Source organism: Nerophis ophidion, linkage group LG03 (assembly GCF_033978795.1).
Source record: "Nerophis ophidion isolate RoL-2023_Sa linkage group LG03, RoL_Noph_v1.0, whole genome shotgun sequence".
NCBI classification, from domain to species: Eukaryota; Metazoa; Chordata; class Actinopteri; order Syngnathiformes; family Syngnathidae; genus Nerophis; species Nerophis ophidion.
This window is the reverse complement of record NC_084613.1, coordinates 47,480,218-47,507,844: the sequence shown is the minus strand read 5'-3', so window position 1 is coordinate 47,507,844 and position 27,627 is coordinate 47,480,218. Positions and strand designations below refer to the sequence as shown.

Genomic DNA, 27,627 nt, shown 5'->3' with positions numbered 1-27,627 from the left:
TTTCACCCTTCGCCCTTTCCATTGCTTAAATAAGTACGGTAACAAAAGTAAATGACCGCAAGACAACATATTTGCTAGTTTCATTTATTTGAAAAATACCCATATAATCATTTGAAACAAACATATTACAACACCAATAAGACAACTACTGGTACATGTGATTCTTTATTAAAGAAGCACAAATTTCAATAGCTTATAGAAAGAAAAACAACACAAATTGACACATAATGGTGTAGCTTTGTATGTATGTAAGGTCCTTGTTGGGACTAAACCCAAGCATCAAAGATGATTAGCAGCAACACATCATACATCCACTCAAACTTGGCTGCAAGAAGCGTCCTAACACAGCTCCCATGGCACTTGCATCAACCTTACAATCACGCACAACCTGGACTGGGAAGAGAACCAACATAGAGTTGGTGCATCATGGTAAAGCACCTTCATCCTGCTTTCACACAGGAAAAAAAAGCTTTTCTTAATTGCAGCATGTAGAGACAAGGGGATAATGTATAGTGCAAAAAATCCCCAAGAAATTTAGAGGTAACTGGTAATAAACGATCAAAGACTCAAAAGTTGTCCTTACGAAAATATAAAATAAAAGGACACCACATTGAGACCTGCTGGAAGTGACCATGTGATTAAGGGGACGTCTTAGTAGAAGATGATGTGGTAGAAGCCTCATATTATCCTACAAAATAAAGCATACTGCATGCTTCTATATCACTTGTGCAAATATTTAGTGAGCTCACTTTAATTCAGATGGATAAAAATGACAAACTTATTGAGACAAATAAATGTCTCCCCCACGACATTACATACATTAAATGAGTTTCCCACAAAAGAGCCCTTATAAATAGTAGACACTCTGTGATAAAAAATTATTGGGATCCCTGATTTCAACCCTCTCAGGATGCTTTTTTTAACGCAACAAATTAATCTTCATCTGTCTCTAAATCAGCAGTTGGCAATTCATTGGCAAATGAATGGGTGGATGTCGCATGCACATACGCACGCATTCACTCAACCCACATAAATAGCGTTGAGGACAGATTCACTGGCAAGTTTAGTAGTGTGTTTGACTGGCTGTGAGGGAGATTCCAAGTCTGTATCAACTTCCACTTCCCCTATACTCTATTTTCACTTCTTGCAAAATTAAAAAGTCTGACACCTGTGTTTGATGATGTCAAACCAAGCGTCCCTCTCTAAGGTCTTCTGGCGTCACGGCGGCTCTCCGCACGCTCTCGCCTGGTCTCCGACCGCCGCCTCGCTTCGAAATGGAGTGGACTGTTCTCCAGTCTCGTGAGGCTGCAGGTCTAGAAGAGCGATTCCCCAAGGACAATGGGACTTCAGACATAGAGGACCGTCCACTATCCACCTGGCAACTCGGCTCCATGACTGTATTAATGACTAGAAAGACAAATTCAATTAAAATAAGTATTCAGGTTTTTGTCAATAAAAAAATGACTTACCCTCAAGTTGTCTTTGGACTCTCTTGAGTTCTTTCAAAATAGAAGTGATGTCCTGAAATGCAGTTCATAATTATTTTTTAAATATTTATGCTGAAACTACAAAAAATGTTTAAACTCAAACCTTGTTGGATGTCTTCACGACAAGACCATCGCTATCCGAAGTAACTTCAGCCTCGATTTGTTCCCAAATATCCATTTTGTCCTGAAACATTACTCTGAAAACAGTACAAAATGAAGTTAGTGGACAATCTGCTGTATTTGTGCCTGAAACTATGCATTAATCAGGAAAGAAGTGCACACATATCAATTAAAACTAAATATGTGTGGTCGTAGACTAACACTTTTATGTCTGTGTTTGTGTGTTTTTTTTCTTCTAAACTTGTTACGGGGTTTTAAGTTTTAAGTTTCCTCATAATTTTTTTTTGTAATTTTTGCTTTAAAAGCACATCCAGAAACTGAAGGGTTCTATCTTTCTGACCATTCTGAGCCCGTGATTGAGATGCAGTCACAGCAGGAGATTGACGCCGGTAACTGACAGTTGCTGAAAATAAAATATAGCAATTTTTTTAAAAGAATCTGATTATTCATTCAAAATCATCCAATTATTTGTAATCATGAAATGGAATCAATTGTTTGCATGAGACTGGCAAGTGATCCCAAACATTATGGTTGGATCACCCATAAAGGTTGCTCAACAAAACAGAAGTCGTGCATAAGGTACCAACGAAATATTTTTGCATGACATTTAATGTTTTTATTTGAATAAAAACATACCGTGCACTGTTTTTAACGCAAAACAAACTAATGTGATCCAAACCAAACTGGGCCCCGTGTTCTGCATAAAAAACACATCTGTGTGGTGGTGGACGCGGCGGTTGCATGACTATGAATACAATTTAACCCACAGTTCCCCAATGGGACAGAAATGGTACAGATAATAAAAAAAGAGTCCTTTGATAAAAATGTCTATTCTTGTTTTTTAGAATTTAAGTTAAGATTGTTTGTGTGCTCACTCACAAAGCTGATATTCATGTTCATAGTTTAAATCATATGTTTATTGATATTGTGTGCGTTTCATCTTACTTGATCTTCTCGGAAAGTTGCTCCGTGTTCTCTCTGATGGCCATGATGACCTGAGACACTGGATTGAGCATGGGGTCATCTACGGTGACCTGCAGTAAAAGGTAGATATCATATTTAACATACACAGGTAGATATTTTTCATAACATTTTGTGAGGCAGTCCATTGTGTCAAACCTCCTGTCTGTTGTTCGGTTGGTCCATGGGGTTTGGCTCAGGATCACGCAAGTTCAGATAAGGGTCCGCTGCTGGTGAAGAATAAGGAGGGTCTCTTTCATAGTTTAATCCGGTCTCTGGTATATGGTGAACCAGCTGCAACAAAATTAGTGTTGAAAGATCACAACTGTACTAGATTAAGTCAAGACCAAATGCACTGAATGTATAAGTGACAGTGGTTCCCCATACATTAATTTATTTTTGGCAGATAGCCACACATACATTTGGACTGCCACAATTACATTTAATGATGCCTGTTAAGTGGTGACATGAAGAAAAACACTGCTTTTTAACACAGCTAAAACATGCCTGGTCTGCCAGAGGATAGGAGAAGTAGCAAGAGGGACCAATGTTGTCAACTTAGCAACTTTGTCTCGCTACAAGGAGTGGAAAGTTAAAAATATTTTTGTATTCAGATTTTACAGTATGGAGCCTTAGGTTCAGTACTGAAGCGTACCGAATTTGTACGCAGTACGCATTAAAGTGAAAGACACAAGGTGTTTTTTGGGTCAAGCTTTTACTCAATTAAACAAGCGGTCACAAAGTATTTGCGCATAAGTAGAGATCCAGACATACCAGCAATACCACAACCATAAAAGTAGAGTGGTGCAAGTGTGCAGCACACATTTTACAAGCATGCGGCCCACAGCCTTTGACTGGATGGAGTCATGACTAGCGATAGTACTAAGAAGACAGAGCTTAGAGACACTTTTTCGTCATTTGGTGCTGTAACAATTAACTTACCATGGTAAAATTTCGAAACATTTTGGACAGTCATTAATAAAAAATATTACAAATATAATCTATTTTGCAATTCCCTTTTACAATTGTATGGCTGCAGGATGACTTATGGGGCTAAGTAAAATGAATTTAATTGATGCGTTTTGGTGTTTGGTAGTTTTTTGTTTTTTTTAAATATTTCTTTTTTTATTTAAGAAACTTATTACTATTATATATCTCCTACATAAACAGACGTCTTTCATTATGCCTTTTCTTGCGTTTTAGGTTTTGTAGAGATGCACGAATGTGCTGGTGATTCGATCCATAGTCTTGCGCACAGAATTAGGTGTCAGTATTCATATGTTTCTGTTGTCTATTGCGATTTAGAAAAGGTGTTACAGTTTGTAGATGTTTGCCGCCGGTTTAACACATCGCACCAGGTAGGAGCAAGATAATGAATCTGCAGAAAATAATCAAATGTCTCTGTGGGAACACAAAATCCTAATTCAAATAAGGCGGTCTGCACCACTTTTCAAATGCACACGCAGTTAGTAGATGACAGGATCTTAGTAAATCAGGCCTTACAAGTTTCCATAGTGCGGCCTGGGTGTCATTTGCGGACTGTGCCATTTTTAATGGGCCTGTGGAATATTGTAGAAACGAAAAACCAAAATGGAAGAAAAATCGAGCAAAATGGCAAAAATTAACATGAAAATCCCTGTCTTTAAATGTTTGGATATATTTTTTTAACCTTTTTTTTAATGACATGTAGAATTGGCCGGACATCATCTACACACTGAATGAGTATTTTAAGCAGTGACAATCCCAAGAACAGTGTTTGCTTACCTTTTCGTGAGCGGTCATTGCAGAAACAGGCATGCTACTCTCCACGTTTGAGCTCTTCTGGTCGCTTTCTCCTGCCACATCATGAATCTCTCTAGCCAAGATAGCAAGATCTTTGGCCAGGTCTTGACTCAAACTAACAGAGAAGGAGTGTCAACTTAAAGCAAATCTTTTCTCATACAAATGTGGCAATGTGAGTGGTGATAAGAAAGGAATAACTGCTCTGTTATTTCGTACCGTGCAATCTCAGCACTGTGTGTGGACCAATCCTGGAAGGCCTCTGCCTCCTGGATCTCCTCTTCAGAATCTTTGTCGCGGGGCTTCGGGCGCACTAGGACCACTGGGTGAGCTCGAGGTTGACGGTGTGGGCTGTGGGAGGCTGAGGAAGGTTGGGAGCGTTTGTGTTTTGGTGTGCTTTGACTGGAGTCGTACTCCTCATCTGAGGTGGATGCATAGCCAGAACCCTTCTGTCGTCTCCGAGAGCCTTAGCAGCGTGTATTGGTTTGAGTTTAGGAGGAGAAAGAAAGGAGGAAATGGAGAGAGGAAAGAATACATAGCGTCATAGTACACCGCCAAGGAGTTTGACACGAGTCCACAAATGAGAAAAAAGGTGCTGTAGAGGTGCTCAATTGTATAGAATTGTTTTGATTTGTTGGTATCTAACAAAAAATTTAGGAGATGAAAGGAGCAAATGTTTTACAGCACCAAAGTGGAATACACATAATGAGCTGATAGGCACCTTTCCCTATACCCACAAGAGTAAATGTTAATATAAGTGTTAATATTGTTAGCAATGGGTAGATTTGATTGATTCCCATATAGACCTTCTCTGCAAAAAAGCTGCTTGAGTGGACATGACATTATTAGTGAGACAAAGTAAACAGCCCTCCTTACGTTGCCTTTAAAACGGCAATGTAATGAGGGGTTTTGAAGTTGATGTTTAAATTTTTCGGCTTTGGAGGTAATATCAGAGCTGTAACACAGGGTGGATATTGTTTTTGTGGAAAGGTTATTCCAAAATGCTGGGCCTGAAGTTTCACACAGTGTACTCATTACCTCGACCCTGTTGTGTTGGAAGCATTTGTCGTTCCAAATACTTTCATATGTCACGTCACAATCTGATTTTGAGAGGCTGAGACACTGTCTGAAAACAATAAATTACAGAAATATCTTGCTTTGTGGGTTCTGTGTGAAAGAACAACGGTTACAGCTCTGATGCACCAACTTTGCAGGAATTGTCTTTTGCAAAAAAAGAGGTTAATACTTTTAATGAAGCAAACCAATTCACCACTGGGTCTAGTACCAGGCATTTTAGTTTCAGGCCAATCAAGTTCTGGTCTCTGGGCTAATAGCAACACATTCTGAAGGATAACATTTTGGGGAAAAAATTATCAAATTCAGGTGGTCCTCCAGTAACTCACGAGTTCCGTGCAGGCGACTGTTAATGTAAGTCAGAATTGATATCTAAATCATCAACTAAGTCACTTACCCTGGACACAAAACACATGAAATACATGTAAAATATAGTAATGCAAATATTAACTCAAATACTTAAATGAAACGCTAGAAAGGCACTCAGAGCATAGGACTCTGCCAAACCCTACCGACTAATACAAAATAGAAAAAAGGAGGGAGAGACTCTGGGAGGAGGAAGTCTCAACAATGAGACAACTACTCTGCCTAATAATCACTGTCCAGTTTATAGAAGCAAATAATTCCACATGTTCAATAATAGCATATTTGTCCCTAATGATGGTAGCGTCATTTGAGCGGCTTGGAAAGAGCATATAGCCAATATTGATTTCTCCACTTTCCCTGTCCTTTTCTTTTAAGTGATGCCACCAGAAGAGTCTGCCTCATTCTTGACATAATGGAGGTTAAAGTTAAGAAGTTTCTCAGTGTAGCAACTACATTTTACTGTGTTGCTTACCCGTAACTAGTTTTTCTTTTTGTAAAATATTAATTTATGGGAGTGCACTCTCAACTGCAAAATGTTGTAAAATTAAAAAACAACAAAGGAAAAAAGACCACCTGTAAACCTCCCTTCGTTGTGGTTGTGAGAAGACTGTGTCCGTGTTCGTTGCAGGAGTCAGATTTTGCAATATGTATTATTTTCATAATATAAAACAATTTCTATATACAAACTAATATTACCAAATCATTTATTTTTAAAGGTACAGTAAATCGCTGCAGAGTACGTTCCAAAAGTAAATGAAAAAAAGCCCTAATATTGCCTTTTAAACATTGGAAAATTCTATTATATCCCTCCCACAGTTATTAAATGTATTTTAAATTGAGTTGTACACATTAGGAAACAATTACAGGCTTACAGTATTTTACTTACAAACATACAGTTAAACATATTTGTCAAGTCATCTTCCTGCTGGAAAATGAGAGTTGACTTGCTATTGCTTGATATTTAATAGCTGCAAAGCTGTTTTCTCTGCAGATAGCACCATCAAACTACCTTCTATTTAAGCTATCATAAACAATTTAAAGCAGTGTAAATAGAAGATGTGGATAACAAATCATTATAACATTAAAACATTGGTAAACTTACTTGCTGTGCTGCTGGCATATTTGGCACTGCTGGAGCGGACACGGGTGATAGGTGTCTTGGTGAGAGGGGGTTTCTGAGGCCTTTCGCCAGGTTTTGGCCCCAAAGCTGAGGTCTTGTAACTGGAGCCGCTTCCAGACTCTGTGTAGCGGTTTGGGAACGCAGAGTTCCTTCCCATCCACTGAGGGGCGGAGGAGCTCTCTGTGTCACTGGGTGTATGGAAGGAGCTTGCCCGCCGTCGAGGCATCGCCAGCATATCCCATCTAGACAGTTTTTTGGTTTCCTGTGGCTGCTTTGTAGGTACATTAGCTGCCTCCTGAGACAGCCTGTCTGTCTCAGTGCTTTCATTGTCGGAGGCTTCGCCAAGGCGCGCTCGTCGGAGCATGGACGCCCGAGTAGGTCTTGGTGCTGACAAACTGTTGACACGAGTCAAAGCTTGTGTTACTCTAGAACTCTTAGCGTCTTCCCTCTGAAGAGGCACCGTGTATTTTCTACTAGTCTGTATAGAGTTTAACTCCTGATCGGAGCACCGAACATTAAAATTTTGAGGGTCGTCATTTAGGTCCATGGAGCCACATTTGCCAACACTACGTCTAAGTCCAACTGGTTTTCTAAGGGGTTCATTCTTTCCTTGTTGCTGGTTCAAAACAGAAGACGGGTGGTTTGAGCAGTGACTAGATATGCTGGTTGAGGAGGTCTCCCTGTGGAGACTACTCAGTGGAGTTATTTTAGAGTGTGACCTGGTCTTACTGCTCTTCATGCTGAGTGTGCTGGAGGAATCCACATCGGATTCCCCAGAGAGGGAATCTGGAATGGGAGAAGGTGCGTTTTCTGATTGGCCTGCTTGGAGTTTGGCCTCTAGCACAGCCAGGACATTCTCAGTTTCTTTGAGGTAAGAATGGGTGTCCTGACTGTATGCTGACTGGAAGGAATTGTGCTCTAGGTTGCTTTTAGAAGAGATGTTGGGGAGTCTAGCAGTACTAGGGTGCTCCTTGGTGAAGCTCTCTTGTCTGACTAGGGAAGATAGTGAGCTGTCCTTGGACTCAGGGTTCTGTGTGGCTTGGGCCAGGATAGGAGCAGACATGCTTGGCTTGACTTTATCAGACTCTTGGCTACCTCTGTGTTTGGTTAAAGTAGCTGTTGAGAAGGTTTTAGGGGAACGTCTTTTCCCTTCCTTGTTTTTAGGGTATTGTGGTGTATCTTCTTCTGATCCTATGTAGAATGATTTTGACTCTTCATCTTTATTTTTTTTTTCCCCCGTCTCCGTTAGTGGCCTTCTCCTCTGCTCTACAATGGAGCCATCATCAGACTTACTGGCATCACTAAGGCTATCAGGCTCCACATCATCTTGCACAGACAACCTATGAATGCCATCCGGAGAGTTTGCAGCCACCAAGCTACTTTCCTCCACCTCAAATGTTGCATGTGGGTCATAGTGAATATGAATTCTGGGAGCTGGAACGTCAGTCTTCTCCCCAAGAAGGGATTGTGGGCATTCAGAGTCGAGGCTGTCATAATTTTGGCTGAGTGTAGTCTTGTGGATGATTGTGCCCCGTGCTATATAGTGCAACAATAGTTAGATATTAGCATTTTAAACACGTTTCACAATTAAAAATATAATTCCTATTTATCAGTGTATGTAGTCCCACATAATTTCAAATAGAATGATCTTGCGTCAATTTGCTTACCTCCTCCTGGCATATTTATCTGGGACGAAATATTAAACAGGCCAGACGAAGGGCCAGATTCCACAAAGCTGTCCGCTAAACTGGCCCAGCAAGACATCCATTTTGGAGCTCCCTGCAACACTGCTGGCTGGACCTGTGTGAGGTAAATCATTTATTTTGTGTCTACTAAGTATATGCCATATTTGGATTAATCATGGCTGCTTGTTTTGTATAGGGTAGCAAACACATATGAGAAGCAGAAGAGAATCTGAGTTATTTCATAAGCATCTATACTCATCAGCCACCAAATTTGGTACACGGATACAATCTAATGCGATTCAATATAAGATCTATTTCCAGAAATGGGATTTTACAAGGGCATGTTTTTTTGGCATTTTCAGAGAAGTGTTAACCAATGTGTATATTATTGTGGTTGCTTTTTTTATTGTATCATACTGATATGTGTAGCTCTGCAACTACAAACATCCACACAAATAAACACTGTGAAATATTAAAATTTATCTGATATTATAAGTCAAAATTTAAAATTATATTTATTAAAAGGCACAGTTCCTGTAACGACAAACAATCAATAGATCATACAAGTGTACCTAAGTTGTCTTGTGAGGGTTTACATAGACATAAGATTCCTGATTTTTTTTTTACACCATGATTTAAACAAACTATAAAAGTCCCTGAGCGTGTGAAAAGAAAGAATTTAGGAAACACAGCAGCGATTGATCAAAAGACAGAAGAAACACCAAGAAGACAAATCAAGACAGCAATCCATGCAGATTTGTAAATTTAAAAAATATGTGGCTCACTGACACATCACGATATTCTAATTATCTGGTGTAGGGATGTAACGATAAACGGTATTAATGACAACCAGTAAAACTCCCAACGGTTAGTATTAACGCTTTAAATTGAATAATTTAAAAGATTTAAAAAAAAATTTGATTAATAACTTCACTCCTGGACTAACTGGCACCTGCCTGCTGGCTTAAATGCCTACATGAAAACAAGAGACAATGTCTTTCCCAATTATGAGACAACATACCCCAATCTAAACTTAAATAAACACATTGCTGCCTGAGCAACTAAGATGTTCAATTGTGCACAATGAACCCGAATGCTGTGCTTTTAGCGGAGTGATCATCCCATACTCAGAGGAATGCGAGAAGGAACTGTTTCTACGGTGCGTTTAAGGACTGCTGAACGCAGTACAATTATCCATCCATCTTTTTCTGCTTTTTCGAGGTCGGGTCGCGGGGGCAGCAGCCTATGCAGGGAAGCCCAGACGCTCCTCTCCCCAGCCACTTCGTCCAGCTCTTCCCGGGGAATCCCGAGGCGTTCCCAGGCCAGCCGGGAGACATAGTCTTCCCAACGTGTCCTGGGTCTTCCCCGTGGCCTCCTACCGGTCGGATGTGCCCGAAACACCTCCCTAGGGAGGCGGTCGGGTGGCATCCTGACCAGATGCCCGAACTACCTCATCTGGCTCCTCTCGATGTGGAGGAGCAGCGGCTTTACTTTGAGCTCCCCCCGGATGGCAGAGCTTCTCACCCTATCTCTAAGGGACAGCCCCGCCCCCCTGTGGAGGAAACTCATTTCGGCCGCTTGTACCCGTGATCTTGTCCTTGACGTCGCTTCACACTCGGCTGCGAACCGATCCAGTGAGAGCGGAAGATCCTGGCCAAATGAAGCCATCAGAACCACATCATCTGCAAAACGCAGAGACCTAATTCTGCTGCCATCAAACCGGATCCCCTCAACGCCTTGACTGCGCCTAGAATTTCTGTCCATAAAAGTTATGAACAGAATTGGTGACAAAGGACAGCATTGGCGGAGTCCAACCCTCACTGGAAACGGGTCCGACTTACTGGAGGCAATGCGGACCAAGCTCTGACACTGATCGTACAGGGAGCGGTCGAATGCCTTCTCCAAGACCACAAAGCACATGTAGACTGGTTGGGCAAACTCCCATGCACCCTCAAGGACCCTGTCGAGAGTATAGAGCTGGTCCACAGTTCCACGGCCAGGACAAAAACCACACTGTTCCTCCTGAATCCGAGGTTTGACTATCCGGCGTAGCCTCCTCTCCTGTACACCTGAATAGACCTTACCAGGAAGGTGCAAGGTGAACTTGGCGGCAGCCGAAGGCAGGGCACTTGGCAGTCCGATCCTCGGCTACAGAAGCTAACTGTTTTTATATGCATGTTTTAATTTATTTGTACCCTGTTTGTACTTGTTTTTAACTTGTTTGTCCTGTAAAGCACATTGGGCACTATTGTGATGTTATAAGGTGCTATAAAAACAAACCTTGATTGATTGATTGATTGATTGATTAAAAGTAGGATGCCACAACGCCTGCAAGAAATATTAAAAACACATTTTGTTGCAGACTTTTAAATTTAAATAAATTTTATTTGAAGTGCTATAGTACAAATCAATATTTAAAACAGAGTAAATATTATCAGAAGAGCAGAAGAAACATACCACACGCAAAATAGTGGGCTTTCTGACAGTGTGTCTTTTCGTTTAATTTTTTAAATAACTTCATCAAAAATATTTCAGTGTTTGTATAAATACCTTTACAGCACATTTAAACAATACCGCGATAATTATAACCGTTATTTGAAATGTTCATATCGTTACATCCCTAATCTGGTATTAAATTATTTGGTGACTATTGATTTGGTTGATCCAGCTGTGAGCAGGAAGGTTTACCTTCACCCCACTTGCTCCATGATGTGGAGCTGGCCTCACCTCCCCACTGCTACTCTCTCTATGCTGCTCCCTGCCCTCATTATTAACAGGCCTAAATGTTGTTGATGTTTGTGCTTCAATCTGGTTGGTTCTCTCAGGGTTCTCAACAACGCCAAAAACCTGGAACAAAGCATTGCAAGTGGGTAACTGGTGTTGCCAATAGCCATGGTTTCTCCTCTTGAGAGGGAACTCATATCCAGACAGCGATCAGACTGCTTGATTGGTGACCAGTCATATGGGTTCCCCAATGGAAAGTGACAGCAATCGTGTGTATGTGTTAAAAAAAAAACTTGCCTGGTCAATCTTGTTCCGTGCCTCTTCAAGCTCTTTATCTTGGAGATCCGCTTCTATAGTGTAGGTTCCAGCATCACTTAAAGTTTCGTCCTCTTCATTTTTAAGGTGGCCATGCTGGACCTTGACCTCTACACTTGGAGAAACCAAAGGCATTTTAGGTGCCTTGAGAGGAACGGGATGGTGGATGGGAGAGGATGTATTTGGCAAATGGGAAGAATTCACAGTAGGAGGGCTTGTGAGGGTCTCATCAGCGTGTGAGACTACCAATGTCTCAGGTTCAGGTTTTGTTGGAGGACTAGCTGCCTTTTTCTCACCACTGGAAGAAGACATATGTTTTGTCTGTTTGAGCCATTCAGCAGTAAATTCCTTTGCAAGTTTGGATCTGCGGCCCACACTACTAAAAGGCCTTACAGAAATTGTGGACGATGACTGTGATGAGGAGCTGATGCTAATTCGTTCCTCTGTCTTTTCCCTTCGTAGAGAGCCAGCTCTCTGAGAGCCTGTGGAAGCAGGATCTTTGAGGGGTATGGTGTACCGCTGTGTTGGGGGCGTGTTAGAGGCTGGAGGCTGGACTTGACCCTCACCATTAGGGCTTGGGCTTTTCTTGGCCTTATCAAGCTGGACCCTGAAATTTAGAGGCTCGGGTGGTGCAGTCTGGGAACGCTTCAGTCTGGGGTTTTCATCAAAATTTTCATTGATGAATTCTATGACAAAGGCTTGGTGAGGATCCGTCTTGCTAGTACCAGACTGAGAGTCTGGAGGAGAGTAAGACAACAGCAGTTCTGAGTCTGTGAAGCGCTGTGGGGGGGAGGTTCTCTGGCTTGATTGGAGACAACCCTTTTTATTGAATGCAGGATCCTCTGAACCGCTGTCAGAACCATTTCCATGGTTTACTGATGGTGACACAACATCACATTAAGCATTTTTTAGAAAATACATGTATGGTATTTTTTAATCTTAAACTTACAGGTATTGGTACTCACCCTCGCTATTCTTTACAAGTAGCTGGTCACTGCTTAAGAAGCTTTCACCCTGTGATTTTGTCCTCTTCATGTTAGCAGTACTTTGAACGAGCCAGTCAGCCACCTTACTTTCTGCCGATAAAACCTCAGTGGGCGTGGTCACAGCCTCTGTGGGAGGTGGCTTACGCTGCTGACGGAATGAAAACTTGGTCACATGGTCTTTGATCTTCATTTTGCCTGGGGTGCATTCATCAAATTCGATAGTGAAGGAGGCATGGCTTTGGACCACAGGTGGTGTAGGGGTAAATGGGAAGTGTTGAGAGAGATCTTGAGTGTCCTTTGTCGGAACTTCCTGAACTTCCAACTCTACTTTCTTATGAGGACGTTGCTGGAGCTCTTTTGTGGGTATCTCAAAGTAGCTGGGCTCTCGGCGGTAGGAAAATATGGACTTGCCTTGATTTTCAGACAGAGAACCACTGAGCTCATGTCTGGACACATTTTTACCTTTTTCTGTTTTGGAAAGATAAAATATCAATTAGAGATTAAACAGTATTGTAGAAAACCGCGGTATTGCGGTTTCAAAATCATCACAAAAATGACGTGACGTCTGACGGTATGAAACAAAATCTTAATAAGGGTAGTTTTTTCTGGTCTAAAAAAATAAAAACATCTCCCATAATCCTGTAAAGGGGAGAAAAGGACATAGACTGCAGGAGAAGTGTGATTTTCCTAAACATTTTATCACGGTCCATCCATAACTTTGTCTGTTAGCAACAGAACTACAAAATCTCTTTGGCGGAGGTCTGCGTTACAAAGCGCTACCTTCGCCTAGAGGGTTTCCAAGATGACATACAGTGGGTCACGGCGCACGGCCTCGGAGGGAAAGCGTCCAGTGGGAACGTGGACTCTGCACACCGAAAGAAATATGAAAAGGTACTTGATAAACTAACACCCGGAATAGATATTTGTAGTCGGCGAAGCTAAACATCAATTTTTGAGCTATTTAAATTGTTAAAAGTTAAATTGTCAGACATTTGCTCGAAACAGTGGATGTTTCTACACAATTATTTGCATTTAAAAATGTGTTTATGGTAATAAATATGATTAAAAATGTTTGGCATTAACAGTCAGTGTGTTTATCCTAAACATTCCTGCAACCTTTTTTACCCACTGTGGCATTTTTACAAAAGTCCTTTTTGTTGTTGTTGACAATTCCACAATATTATCGTACAGTGGCCTTTATACCATGACAGTATCATACCGTGAGATTTTAATATTGTAACATTCCTAATATCAATGAATATAACTGGTTAGGGTTCAACACTGTGGAGATGCATAGTGACGACAATAACAGAAGGACTTTAAATGACTCAAAACTCAAAATGCAGGACTTGGGACTTGACTTGAGACTTGCCTGTCTTGACTTGGGACTTGACTCGGGACTTGCCTGTCTTGACTTGGGACTTGACTCGAGACTCGAGGTCAAAGACTTGAGACTTACTTGTGACTTGCAAAACAATGACTTGGTCCCACCTCTGCTAATTGCAATAATGTAAATTTGTTTTAACTATTAAACGAACCAAATATATGACTTATCTTTGTGAAAATATTGGACACAATGTGTTGTCAAGCTTATGAGATGCGATGCAAGTGTAAGCCACTGTGACACTATTGTTCTTTTTCTTTAATTTTTTATAAATGTCTAATGATGATGTCAATGAGGGATTTTTAATCACTGCTATACTGAAATTATAACTAATATTGATACTGTTGTTGATAATATTCATTTTTGTTTCACTACTTTTGGTTTGTTCTGTGTCGTGTTTGTGTCTCCTCTCAATTGCTCTGTTTATTGCAGTTCTGAGTGTTGCTGGGTCAGGTTTGGTTTTGGAATTGGATTGCATTGTTATGGTATTGCTGTGTATCGTTTTGTTGGATTAATAAAAAAATAAATAAATCTATTTTAAAAAAATGAGAATCGATTCTGAAAAGCACAACGTGAGAATCGCAATTCAAATTCGAATCGATTTTTTCCACACCCCTAATATACAGTACACTTTTTAAATATATGGTCCTCAGACATAAACAAAGTATACCCAAATTACATTATTTCTACTATTTGGTAGTCAACAGTTGCAGGACACACACTCCCATAATCCACTACTACTGGGTAACATGAGGCTAACAATAATGCTTCCTCCCCCCTCTAACAGCTTAGCAGGTCATAATCCATCACGAGGCAGACAGGCACTGCCCATTGGCCTGGCATAGTAAAATCTGGCTCACATTCCACAATTTTCAGCCACAGAAATAACTGCCTTAGGCTTAACACCACCCATCGCTCTATGACCCACAAAGGGTTTCCGAATGTGATGCCACAGAAAAGCCTGTCATTTCTAATTAGGTTGTAAGTCACAGATGTGGAAAAACACTGTACACCCAATTTACTTTGAATAAAATGGCTTTCACACACATATGTAAAACTGTAGGACATGTTCTCAGACCTGGCGACTGATGTTCAGTGGACTTTCCAGTTCGGTTGTGGATTTTAGTGGCCGGGTCTTCATCCTCCCCCCACCAGGACGGCCGGCCATAAAGAGGAGTTGGCTTGGATATTGGTGCATCTGTAGGACCTAGATGACGAACACACACACACACACACAAACACACAGGCACACACACACACACGCACACGCACACTGTATTAGCTTCATAGGGCAATGAAGAAACATAAAATTCAAAATAAATGATAGTTAATTTAAAAAGGTGTGTAATACACACAATGCCCACACAGTACTATTACATGAGAACAGCAAAAAAGGGGGGGGGTCACAGACGCTATGATGCATGCTGTAAAGCAGGGATGTTACTCATGCCACCTGGCCTGTTAACGGGTTTCACCCGGCCCGCAGGATAGGATTGCTAAATGTAAAATAAGATTACTTTTTGAAATTAAAGAAACTGCAGTCTTCAATATGTCAACTGGATGTCCCAATAGCAATTTTGTTCAGCAAGTAAATGGTTTATACGGGGCCGAGCGGGCTGTGGCTCCTCCCCCTCGACACAACATAAAACCTGCCATTTTACGTCTACTGATTCAAACACATTGTGATTTAGCATCCTCATTTCCACAATATGTCTTTATCAAAAAAGAAAAAAGCAGACAGAGTGCAGAGTGATCAAATAAAAATGATCATCCTCCTATTTATTCACGGAAGTGCATGGGGAACCACACATCTTTGTGAGCACGTTTTCTCAACAAGCAACGCTCTAGGCTCACGCACAGCCACCTGGATAACATCCTCAAATTGTCTGCCACTCAAGATGTGACACCTGATATTGTTGCACTTTAGAAAGCTTAAATATACGAAGTTTCAATAATAAAATAAACAATTGGTAACACCACTTAAAATGATGCATGAGACACTGCACCTCAACATAGTTCTACAAAAACTATTGTCTTCTGTGGAAACTTAAAAAAACTAAACTAGTTAAAGTTAACTTAAATTAAGTTAAAATAACAATGATTGTCTCACACACACTAGGTGTGGTGAAATGTATCCTCTGCATTTGACTCATCCCCTTGTTCACCCCCTGGGAGGTGAGGAGAGCAGTGAGCAGCAGTGGTGCCGCGCCGGGGAATAATATTTGGTGATTTAACCCCCAATTCAACCCTTGATGCTGAGTGCCAAGCAGGGAGTTAATGGGCCCCATTTCATAGTCTTTCGTATGACTCGGCCAGGGTTTGAACTCACAACCTATCGATCTCAGGGCGCGACACTCTAACCACTGGACCACTGAGTAGTGTGGGATTTACCGCAATACTGTCAATCTCTTAAATTCATTAAATTCATATATATATTCATATTCAAATATACAGCTTCTATATTTCTATCAATACACAGTGGTGCCTACAAGGAAGGGAGTAACTCAACTGAATAGTTTCTACATCAGTTTGTATGGTTTGTTGAGTTAGCACATGATTAATATGTGGAAATGACAAATGAGGTATTTGATACCTAAAAGACCTATTATTTATTCTGTATTTTGTTCAATCAGAGGCTGTGACTTACAGTTTAATCGCTTGGTAGATACACTGAGATGAAGTCTAAGTTCAGTGCGTTCTTCATGTGTTTTCTCAAGACAATTATTTTCAATATGTACATTTTCAGAAAGTGCTTTTTGTATTTTATACCTAAGTAAAACAAAGAAACAATCTGAAGTTGTCGTGGTTATATTTTTAAGATATTATGCCATGATTTTTCCAGTCCGGCCGTCGTGGGAATAGATTTTCCACCATGCCACCTCTGAGCTAAAATGAGTTTGACACCCCTGCTGTGTAGTCTGTACAGATAATCTTAATACAAAAAACAATGTAACTAATCCTAATCTTCAAGGGAGAAGAATAATGGATAACCTCTCGAGGAGAATCTTTTATCTAAAAAGATTTATTGATAAGTGATCTATAAGGATGACTGCTTACTTGCACTTAAAGTTTGTCACAACTACCTATTCTCACTCCTGCTAGGATTTATCTAAAGTCAACATAGATTTTACAACCATATGCAAAGATGAAGTAAGATCTATTTTCTCAAAGTATAAGAATGTGAATTTCTTCCAGTGCACATCAGGATGTTAACTATAACTTTAATGGACTTAAGCCAAATATTGTAGTACCATTGTAAAAATATCACAACTACTGATTGGTATATTTGCTCTACTGTAGGCAAAAATAGTTTTTGTTGTCAAGGTACAGTAACTGTTCTTTTAATGCCTTAATGAGTCACACCCTCTACAAGTGCAGACAGCCACATGTCTTGGACAATCTCCACATCCTGTGCAGCTGGATTGGAAAACACACAAGAGAACACAGAAAGGATATTCATAGCTCTCTTTCAAGTATGGGGCAGAGTCGCCAGATTTGGACAAGTGACTAACTTGTAAAAAACCAGTACAAAATGTAGGCCACTCCAGCATAGTCCTACAGTTTGTATTCTTAGTGCAGAGAAAATACAATTCTGAGCTCCAATAAGAATAGAGAAAACAAGTACGGCGAGTGTAGTAGAACTGTTGTTGAAGAAGATCACTTGACATGGCAATCACACCCCATGTCTTGCTTCTGCTAGAACCTGGCCTTGGCAAAGATGTTCAGAAACGCTCCATTTTAAGTCTTACCCTTACTCTGACCTCACAGGGGTTATTATGATGCAATCAGCTGGAAGGGTACACACACTTAATTCTCTAACAATTATTTAACTGTTGTCGATACTGTAAAATAGGATTTGCTGAGATTCGTGCTGCTCACAGCAGCTTAGATGCCCTGAGATCAACTCCAGTTAGACAGGCACATGTGACAAGCTGGCACCACGACAAACACACCGTTTTAAGAACTGTCATGGGCGTTCGCTTTAAAAAGGCTTTCTGCTAACAGGCTTGGCTAAAAAAGATAAATAAATAAATAAATGGGTTGTACTTGTATAGCGCTTTTCTACCTTCAAGGTACTCAAAGCGCTTTGACACTACTTCCACATTTACCCATTCACACACTGATGGAGGGAGCTGCCATGCAAGGCGCCAACCAGCACCCATCAGGAGCAAGGGTGAAGTGTCTTGCTCAGGACACAACGGACGTGACGAGGTTGGTACTAGGTGGGATTTGAACCAGGGACCCTCGGGTTGCGCACGGCCACTCTTCCACTGCGCCAGAGCTGGTCCTTAACCTTTCACCACTTGGCATGTCCGCAACAAACACTAAAAGGGAACTGCACTTTTATTCTTTTTTTGAAAATGACAATTCGCGACCTTATCTTTGTTAACCTGAATGAACGAAGGATGAACTACTGCTTCTAAAAGTGAGCACCAAGAAGAGGGTGAAAGGTTGGAGCAGACCGAAGCCAATAGAGTGCGGTGAAAATGAATCGAAGCTGCAAATGTGGAATTTGAAAACAAGCTATTTTGACATGAATGGAGTGCTTACCCCAAATACACCAGAAAAAAAATGTCCCTGGCCAGTTGGACCAAAGACACAACTGTCCATCGAGTGGGTCACACTTTATATTGATCATGGTACACGCAGTATGCCATACGTTTTATTACAATTACAGGTCTCTGTTCCAATGTCTGGCTAGCTGTGTACAAACAGAACATGAAATGTGGGCTAATACTTCACAGATTCTGTAATATGATTGTTCATGTTTTCAGTCAATACAGATTGGTGTCCTATCGCATTGATGTGCATTACAAACTCAAATGCATTCTGTGTTGTCGTAGAAGCTAGCTTATCTCTTTCCGTAGTTAGCTTTTACAGCTAATACCGAAGCACACCGATGTGTTACTACGGTAGAAAAACACTTCCTCAGTGTTCGCTCTTACAATAACCAATGTTGCTACAGCGTGGTTATTATATGGGTTACGGGACGTGAATGACGGTTTTTAAATGCATTTTTAAAGTGATTTGGAGGTATAATTGATTGCTACCATTAGCTGCATTGCTAACTACCTATATTTGTACATGTTAGAAAGCAAAAAAATACATTTTGTCTTCTTGTCTCTCATAATGATTGTGAACAATAGACAAAATTCCAAAAAAAGCTAACGTGTTGCCAACTTAAAACACAATATCTCATAGGCTTCACACAACCAAGCACATATCTACACAAGAATAAGGGCAGACTCACACTAGTCAATACATGCTTTGTTCGGACAAACTTCACAATTCCTGCTGGACTATTTTGAATGCTTGATCCATGCATAGCTTTGACTGGCTTTCCACAAACATTACCAGTCAAAGTAAATATGAGGTGTAGTCTGTAAATTGAGAATAAACATTGATATCCAATTTGACAACATATTCAAGGATTTTGATGTAACCTAACCTGATTAGAAAACAGAAGGCTTCAGCAGAACACCTCACTCATGCTCATTTATATCTATTTTTAGATAAAACCGCATATAACATAAATCTTGAACAGTTAAGTGCAGTAATACATACAAAGCCAAACACACTAAACATTGTACAACCAATTAAAAAAGTGCCTAAAAAAAAATTTAACAACCTTTTGAATTCCATGAACACTTACAAAATGCCACGATGTAACAGTATTGCTCTGCAAACACCTTCATATATTTGCTCTACATTACAAGTGCAAAGTCCTGTGAATACTTATGTACATGTGATTTTATTTTTTTATTTTTAATACATTTGCAAAAAATCCAAAAGATGTTTTCACATTGTCATTATGGAGCAATGTCTGTAAAATTTTGAGGACCAAAATGATTTTATTCCATTTTGGAATATGGCTCAAACATAAGAAAATTTGGAAAAAGTGAAATGCTGGTAATACTTTCCGGATGAACTGTATAAAACACTTGTGTGAACTCAATAAATTCATCCAAGTCCTGCCTATACTCTCCATCTCATTCTAGCTTGGTAAGTACTGTAAAAACAATATTTTATGTGCACTGTATGAAAATCAATTATTTTAATGTACCTATTTCAAGGCTGTAAATACCCAACCTCAAATATTTCACCCTTTAACTTATTATTAAGAAGTATCGCATATCTCGCATTTTACCTTTATAAAAAAAGTTTTTATTATTTCAAAAAATGTAATTAATAAACAAAAACAACAAAATAATAAAAGCACTCAATAATTTAAGTGTAATGATAGGTATGTATTACAGTCACTGTGTGAGGGGCCATTTGTACCTGTGAGTGAGAGGGCTCGGCGCTCGCTCTTCAGAGGTAGCTTAGCATTAGAAAAGGCCTCTTTTCTTTTATCTGTGCTATGGACCTGCTGCTTGTCCTTCACACTGGCCTCCAAGGCTTTTAGGCCAAGCTGCAACTGGCTAGTGTACTTTTCATGCTGCAAAAGGTATGAGAGTAGGAAAACAGGAAGTGAGGAATGCCTTGCAGATACATGCACACACATCCAGCTAGATTTAAAAACAATCTGGTTAGATGCATCTTTTATTAAAAAAAGAATAAAAATGACAAAGATTTCATTACTGCTTGCCTGAAAAGGCTACTTACTTTGAGAGCTTCCTCTGGGACTTTGTGTTGAATCTTCTCCAGGATATATACATGAGCATGTGTACAGCAGTTAAAGTAGAACAACATACCAGACGATATCAACTATCTGCCTGCGCATTAACAGAGTTGCTAATGTACAACCCTGCTACCTGAGGAAACATTATTTAAACCAAATACTGTGTGTCTGAAATGAGGCACAATTAGGCTGCTGTTTGCATCAATAATATTTAGTGTTTTCCCTTTGTTGGGAGCTGGCTGCAAAGGCATGTTAATCCTCTGGTTTTCCTGTCAGGGGTTTTAGATTATTGTCAAATGTGGACTGAAAATCTCCAGCTGAAAGCCTGAGGAAGGAAGAATCTAGTTTAGATAACATGACTGAAAACTCTTTTGCAGTACAGTGACTGTTAGAAATGTTTGTCACCATAACTAAATACACTGCACATTGTTGTGACCTGAATCTGTCCGTTTCCTTACATACTATAGTAACCAATGTGAGTGATACACTTCATCAGTAATATTACAAATTAAATTAAAAGGAAGAAAGGATATCATAACCAAAGCGAATTACATCGGAAAGCTTGAGGGTGATGTAGGTCTGGTCCGGAATTCTGAGGTCATTCACAAATGTCTGAGAAAAAAAAATCAGAAATACAAACATCAAGCTTGTATTTAAACAGAGTGGATGTGAGAGAACTTCTTGCTCGATGTTGCATGCATGTAGATACTGGAAGGTGCTTTGCAATTGGCCCTTTTCCCATTGAAAGCTAATCTTGTGGTTTTTAAAACTCTGATGAGATTATGTCCTTAGGTAAGGCAACCATTGGCAGAGACATGCATAAAACTGAAAGCAGTCTGAGAGGAAGCGATACTGGAACTGTCTACAATTGCGTTACTTTCTGCAAAAAATAGTCAGTGAGATTTCTGTTTAAATTTCGGGACAAAGATGGTCTGGAGAGAGAATTAAAGAGCAGCTTTATTGAGTCCCCACACTGATCTGCTCTGATTAATTTGTCTGCTGCAGCCACACACTGTGGGAGAACAACAAGCAGCTTCCCTGACCACGCAAATTGTAGAGTTCACTGGGGATAATGAACCAGCAGAAAAGCGACACAGAGGAAACCAGTGCTAAAAATTTGAGAGCAAAGGTCAGTCTACTCTTACAAACAGCTCTCGTTGCATGCGCAAGGAACAGTTTGTGGAACAGTAAGTGTGGTCTCGATCACGTTGGAATCACTCACCCCGTTTAAGCTGCCCAGGTCCTTCACCATGTGCTCATCTGTGTTTGTGTCGTAGTTAATCACAGCATGCTGTTTGTCGACACTTCGAGACTATAAAATAAAAACGGTGGATTTTGCATTAACAAAAAATACATGTCTCTTTATTTTTTCCAACATTTATTCTGTAATTTTTGTGACAGTTTTGTACAAATCTACCTATCAAATGTCCTTCAGAAGTAGTATCAGTAAAGAGTTTGTGTTGCTGCAAATGGTCACTGTCCTTTCTTTGCTGTATGATGTCGCACCACTGTCAGGAATAACTTGCTAAAGAAACGGCATACTGGACACTAAATTCTACCCAGCAACAAGTGGCTGCAGGCCAGTGTCGTAGCATCAAATTCTGGGCCCCGACACTCAAGACTCATAAAGGGAACCCTAAAGACACACACACTTGGTATGTTTAAATGCACTACAGAGCTTTTTAAAAAACATGTAAAAACCTTAATTGAAATATTGGAACATATCTAGATATATACATATCTAGATACATATATATATATACACATACAAACTTTACATACATAAAGACATATACTGTACACACACTTATATATACCTATACACACTTTCAACCTACATCCTCTCTTAGACAGGAGTGATCGTTCTATACTACAGTATATGTGAAACAGGTGTTTTTTCCATGCATTCAAGGGCCACTTAACAGAGTAGGACACCACATCGCCTGCCAGAGATAACAATAATAGATTGTATTTGTAAGACACTCTTGCTTTAAATAAATCTTAAACTACTACAGTACAAACCAATATTTAAAACATTACAAGCTTAGCCATTAAAAAAGATAAAATAATAGAACTAAAAAAACTATCAGTGAAGCATAAGAAACAAAACATGCAAAATAGTGGGTTTTCGGCGTGTGTCCATTTATTTAAGTTATCAAAAAAATGTTGGTCAAAAGATTTCAGTGTGTTTAAGTACTTTTGGAGCACATTCAAAAATACCATGATAACAATTACAACTGTGTTAATTTCGTCATGATAACCATGATATGAAATTTCCATACTGTTACATCCCTACCTACCACAAATACATTTGGTGTATTTTTACCTTTCAGTTCATGATTGTTCCAAAATGTTGGTGCTTTGTGAGAATGCCTAAAGTTGAGCTCTGAGGATATTATGATGGCTGGGTTGAGGGAAGTGTTCCAAGCTAGGTTTCCTGCGATCCAGATGGAACGAATCGCTTTGCATTTTTTATTTTGATCGGGGGGGGGGGGGGCATAGGTAGTTTTGGAAATTCTTTGATTAAAACAACCTTAGTATTAAACTTTCACAGCTCTATTTTTACCTTAACATTTATGACATTGTTTATAAGCATTTGCATTTTTAAATAACAGAAAAAAAATCTTCAAACCAACCAAAGTCCAGGGGCCCTTCATGTGCTTGGAGCTACAGTATAACATCCCCATTTTTCCCTCCATTTTGACGCCCCAGGGTGTGACTAGGAACAATTTGCTAAACCGTTATGTTGACCTACATTGCTGCACCAACAAAAAAAAAAAACTTTTGTCGTGCACAATTTTAATAAAATACATAAACTTAATTGTCAGCCTATATTGAGCACAGAATTTCAGCTAGTAACAAGACTGTTTCTTAATATAATGTTGGAAAATATATAACAAAGAAAACAGTGTACTGTAGTTTTTTTTGGTTATCGTATAGAAATTTTAAATCAGATTATTTATACAGTACTTTTAATATAGGATTAATCCTTCATAGCTATTCTCAGGTTATTATTTGCTTGCAAAATTCCAATGAATTTAAAAAAGACCCCAAAATTCGGACACAAATGCAATTTTTTGTCAGCATTTCATACAGGAACATTTTTTTATTGTTTTATCTAAAGTCCCGTCCTTAGGCAGAGATATGTCGTCTTCATGCCCATTCATTTCTGTCGCATTGTTTGGTTGAATCATGAAACATGAGACTGTGCGCTCCTTCAATTAAACCACGCTGCAAGTGCTGCGAATTGAGGGTTGTCGAGAGACTCGCCGCAGTAGCAAAAACAAACAAAACAGAACCGGTCAGATACCGGCAAAGAAGGACAAAAACTGGATTTCACGGCAAAAGTTTTGAAAGTTAGACGGACTGTGAACCAGCGACCAACATTTCAGGAGGAAGACGAAGGGGGTGGGTGTATGGCAGCTAGAGCAGGGCAGTGAAAAAAAAGCAACTCTTCACATGCAGGGCAAACGCGCTGGTGATTGAGTAGTGATTATTTCCATATACTTCACTATTTTTGTTTTATATACACCAAATAAAATATTTATATACTAAATACTGGTATTGTGTGTATACAGTATATTGTATACCGAAAATAAGAGGCTGATACTAATATGTCAGCCCCGATAATCGGACGATCTTTATTATGCATTGACCTGATCACTGACCATTTAGCAACCCATGCAGCTTTTCTGATAACTTTCCTCAGTTATGGTAAAGAAGAATGTATGGTCAAAATAAATTGTGTGATTAATGAGTGCATGAACATGAATAATGTGAATTTTTTTTTTGTGATTAATCACTTTAAGTAACTCATTATTTTTGACAGCCCTAATTTTAATACAGTTATTTTTTCTCAAAGGGTAAATATGCTTGTTTTGATTACTGTACAAGCAACCATTCACTGTTTCTGTTCTCTTTTCATTGACCACTCAGGGCCCCCACATCACAATAATCATGACAACAGACTACCAGGCAAAATTGTCGACACCCTTCAATAGGCCTTTTATCTGGAGGGAAAAAGCCGCTCTGATGCGCATTGTCTCTTGTCCTATCTGCTCCGTCAACTTTCTGGTGAATGGCATGCTTGCCTGAGGCTGAGGGTTAATTAAACAGTTTACGTTTTTGATTAGGTTAACTGAGCTGCAACACTAACACATTCCTCAATGTCAGACCTGATGGTTGCGGAACAACAGCCAACTAGAGACAAAAGCAAAAACAAAAAAGGCAGATATGTGGTCTAATTGCTAGTCTAGAGACTTGGAAACTCTTTGGACAACAGTTGTCTCGGTAATTCCAAACATGCAAGTTGGAGGGGCCAGTGTTATTTGACACGACAGGATAGTCTCTATAATACACAAAGAATATGGAGAAGAATACAGAGAATGTTTAAAAATACTCAAAGAAAATACTTTATAAATTGTAAAAGTAGTTTGGAGGTTTACACGCTGAGTAAGGAAGCATTTAGCAAATTGAGATATTTATTCCTGAAAGCAGTTTGGCATGTATGTGAACCACAGCAACGTTTTAATCAACTATGAGCTTGGTCAACAGTTTCAGAGCATTCTGTATATACTACTGCAAAGATATTCAACTAAATTGTTTATGGGGTGAGATTTCCAGAAAGCTAAGGACCGAAAGGCGTGACTTCTCCCTTCACTATTTGTCTTATTTTGTATATTACAACAAACTAGTCGACGTTTTGAAATTGGTCTTTGTTTTTAAGGACCTTCTGCAAAAAAGCTAGTCAAAGATCATCTCTCTGTCATAGAGAGTTTAAGAATCTGCAGCAAAAGTACAAGTCCCTCAGAAGTTTTTTAAATAAACTCGCAGGCCACCAGTTGAATGAAAATCATTACAAAGAGGACTTAAAATGGAACATTGAAGAACACTACTAATTCAACTAAATAAGTTGAACAAATGACTACTGGCTGTACTTAAAGTGCACAAGCTACAGGAACACCTTAGTTAAAGGAAATGACATTACGGGGAAAAAAATTCTCACTGCAAATAAAGAGACAACTTAAACGGGATATATAATAATTTTTTTCTGAATTTAAAACACTTCCTTGATGTCTACATAACATGTAACGGTGGTTCTTTGGTCGAAATTATTATGTTTTACAGACCATCTTCAAGCCACTTTTTAACCGTCTCTTCAGGATACGTCCTTTTGTGGCCGGTCTTATTAACGTGCCTCCACTTTGACTGGATCTTCCCCCTGTCATCAATGAATCAGTTTTTAGCACTTCTTTATGGAGTCTACCGGCAGATATAAGTTAGAATTATACGCTATGTTGTATTAGAAATGGCAACAGCGGACGATGCACGTGCATGTACGAGCCAATCTGCCCCACAACAGGGGGGTAGAAAAATGAAGGAGCTTACTGAGTCATAATACAATGGCAGACTCACGCATAAGTCTTTGGGTAAATTTCTACCCGCTGACGTCACAGGTCAGAAAACGTCACGAGTCAGAACAAATTCCCAACGATTCGTTAGGCTGAAGTATGAAGAGTAAGATTGTTTTTTAGATATCTCCGCAATGCCTGCATGGTTTGATGTTAAACTTTCGATACTCATGGGGATCTCAAATACACAAAGGAGAGTATTATCAGGTAAGAAAGGTTAGTTTTGCATAATAGGTCACCTTGAATTGGGTGCCCTGAAGAACATTCAGTATACATCTCAAATTTGGACCCCAGTGTTCTGGGTTTGCTAGGAAAGGTAAAATGTCAACGCACAGATCTGCGAATGTCTTGACAGCCATCCAAGTTCATCTTTACAACTGGAGCACTCCAGTGCTTTTAGGAATTTACTGCAAACATGTTTGTCTCCAAAGTTTTGAACTGAACTCGGAGGCTGGTAGGGTGTCATTCCCGGGCCGGATTTGGCCCTCGGGCTGCCAGTTCAATAGCACTGTTTTAGTGCCTCGCATCTGACAGGTTAAAGGCTGCTCTATCAAACATGTAACCATTTTGAAGGGATTACACCAAGCACAGTTCACCTCTTTTCCCGAGACAAGCTCGGCCAACATGTACTAAGTAAAACACACAAAGTCGCACACACCTGTAGCATGAGTTCGCAATCATCCCGACCCACAAAGATCATCTCCCGTGGCAACCGGTGGCGCATGCCTGAGCTGCTGACCAGAAACCATGACGTCACGCTCATCCTGGTGCTGCTGCGAGTCAGGATCTTCTTGGCATCCTAGGACGTAAACAACAAATAAGAGAAGAACCACATTCATTGAGGTGAACACCTGGGGGAAACATCTGGCAACATGTTGAGGATACTGAGCGGAAGTGCTCGTCTCACCTAGGTTAGACCTGTTTATCCAAACACTTCCGGTCTGTCAGTTACTACTAAAGAGCATGTATAGTGAACATATTCTGTGCAATGGCGACAAATATGGCAGGTAGGTGGTAAGCAGGTGTACAGTATAGCGACCACAACACATTCGGAAAATTAATTAAAATGACACTACAATTCTAGAGCGCGAGAGCCTTTAATTACTAGGCATTGCAGAAATGTTTTAGTAGTGTGAGGCTTTCGTCGAACTTCAGCTAAAAAGTAAACTTCCAGTGCTGGCGTTTTTTTTTTCTTCCTGTGACATTTGCGACTCGAACACTTGCCAGATTCTAAACAGATCAACGTGCTGCCTTATTTTAGTTGACTGTTTCACTAGTAGACTTGTACGGTCATGAAGTTTGGTCGGGACCGAACCAGCGTTTCCGTATATCCCCCGAACATGAACGTACCTGTAAAGCCTTCTCCGTCCTACTTCTAAGTGAAGCCAGCGTTGACAGTCTTTGGGGGAATGACACTCGACAACCGACATGTATGTGACGAGCACCAGGTGTCCGAGGCCAGGTAGATTTCACTCACACCTTCTTTTTCTTTTCCTCGGGGAATGACAACCGGGCGAAACTCCGACGCCTCGCCTCCCCACACGGTGACGTAGCTTGGGTCCAATGCGCCACGATGCTCGCGAAGGTAAGAGGT

The 27,627-nt window shown here is 40.0% G+C and overlaps 1 protein-coding gene across 4 annotated transcripts; it reads right to left on the bottom strand.

Moving 5' to 3' along the window:
- Positions 1–68: 68 nt before the first annotated feature.
- Positions 69–27,627, bottom strand: cep170ba (centrosomal protein 170Ba). Of its 4 annotated transcripts, none has more exons than XM_061895415.1 (19): positions 27,384–27,627; positions 26,692–26,832; positions 21,845–21,934; positions 21,156–21,234; positions 20,607–20,665; positions 20,283–20,439; positions 15,079–15,207; positions 12,596–13,084; positions 11,613–12,505; positions 11,280–11,438; positions 8,574–8,706; positions 6,889–8,442; positions 4,566–4,812; positions 4,332–4,464; positions 2,727–2,861; positions 2,553–2,641; positions 1,591–1,684; positions 1,470–1,521; positions 69–1,407 (listed from the first exon to the last, which is right to left on the bottom strand). In XM_061895415.1, exons 2-19 carry the CDS (start codon positions 26,794–26,796, stop codon positions 1,184–1,186), a joined length of 4,821 nt encoding a protein of 1,606 aa, XP_061751399.1. In that variant the 5' UTR covers positions 26,797–26,832; positions 27,384–27,627; the 3' UTR covers positions 69–1,183. The 4 variants fall into 4 exon arrangements, with proteins under 4 accessions (XP_061751399.1, XP_061751401.1, XP_061751400.1 ...); XM_061895417.1 differs by having other exon boundaries at positions 4,566–4,707; XM_061895416.1 differs by having other exon boundaries at positions 11,319–11,438.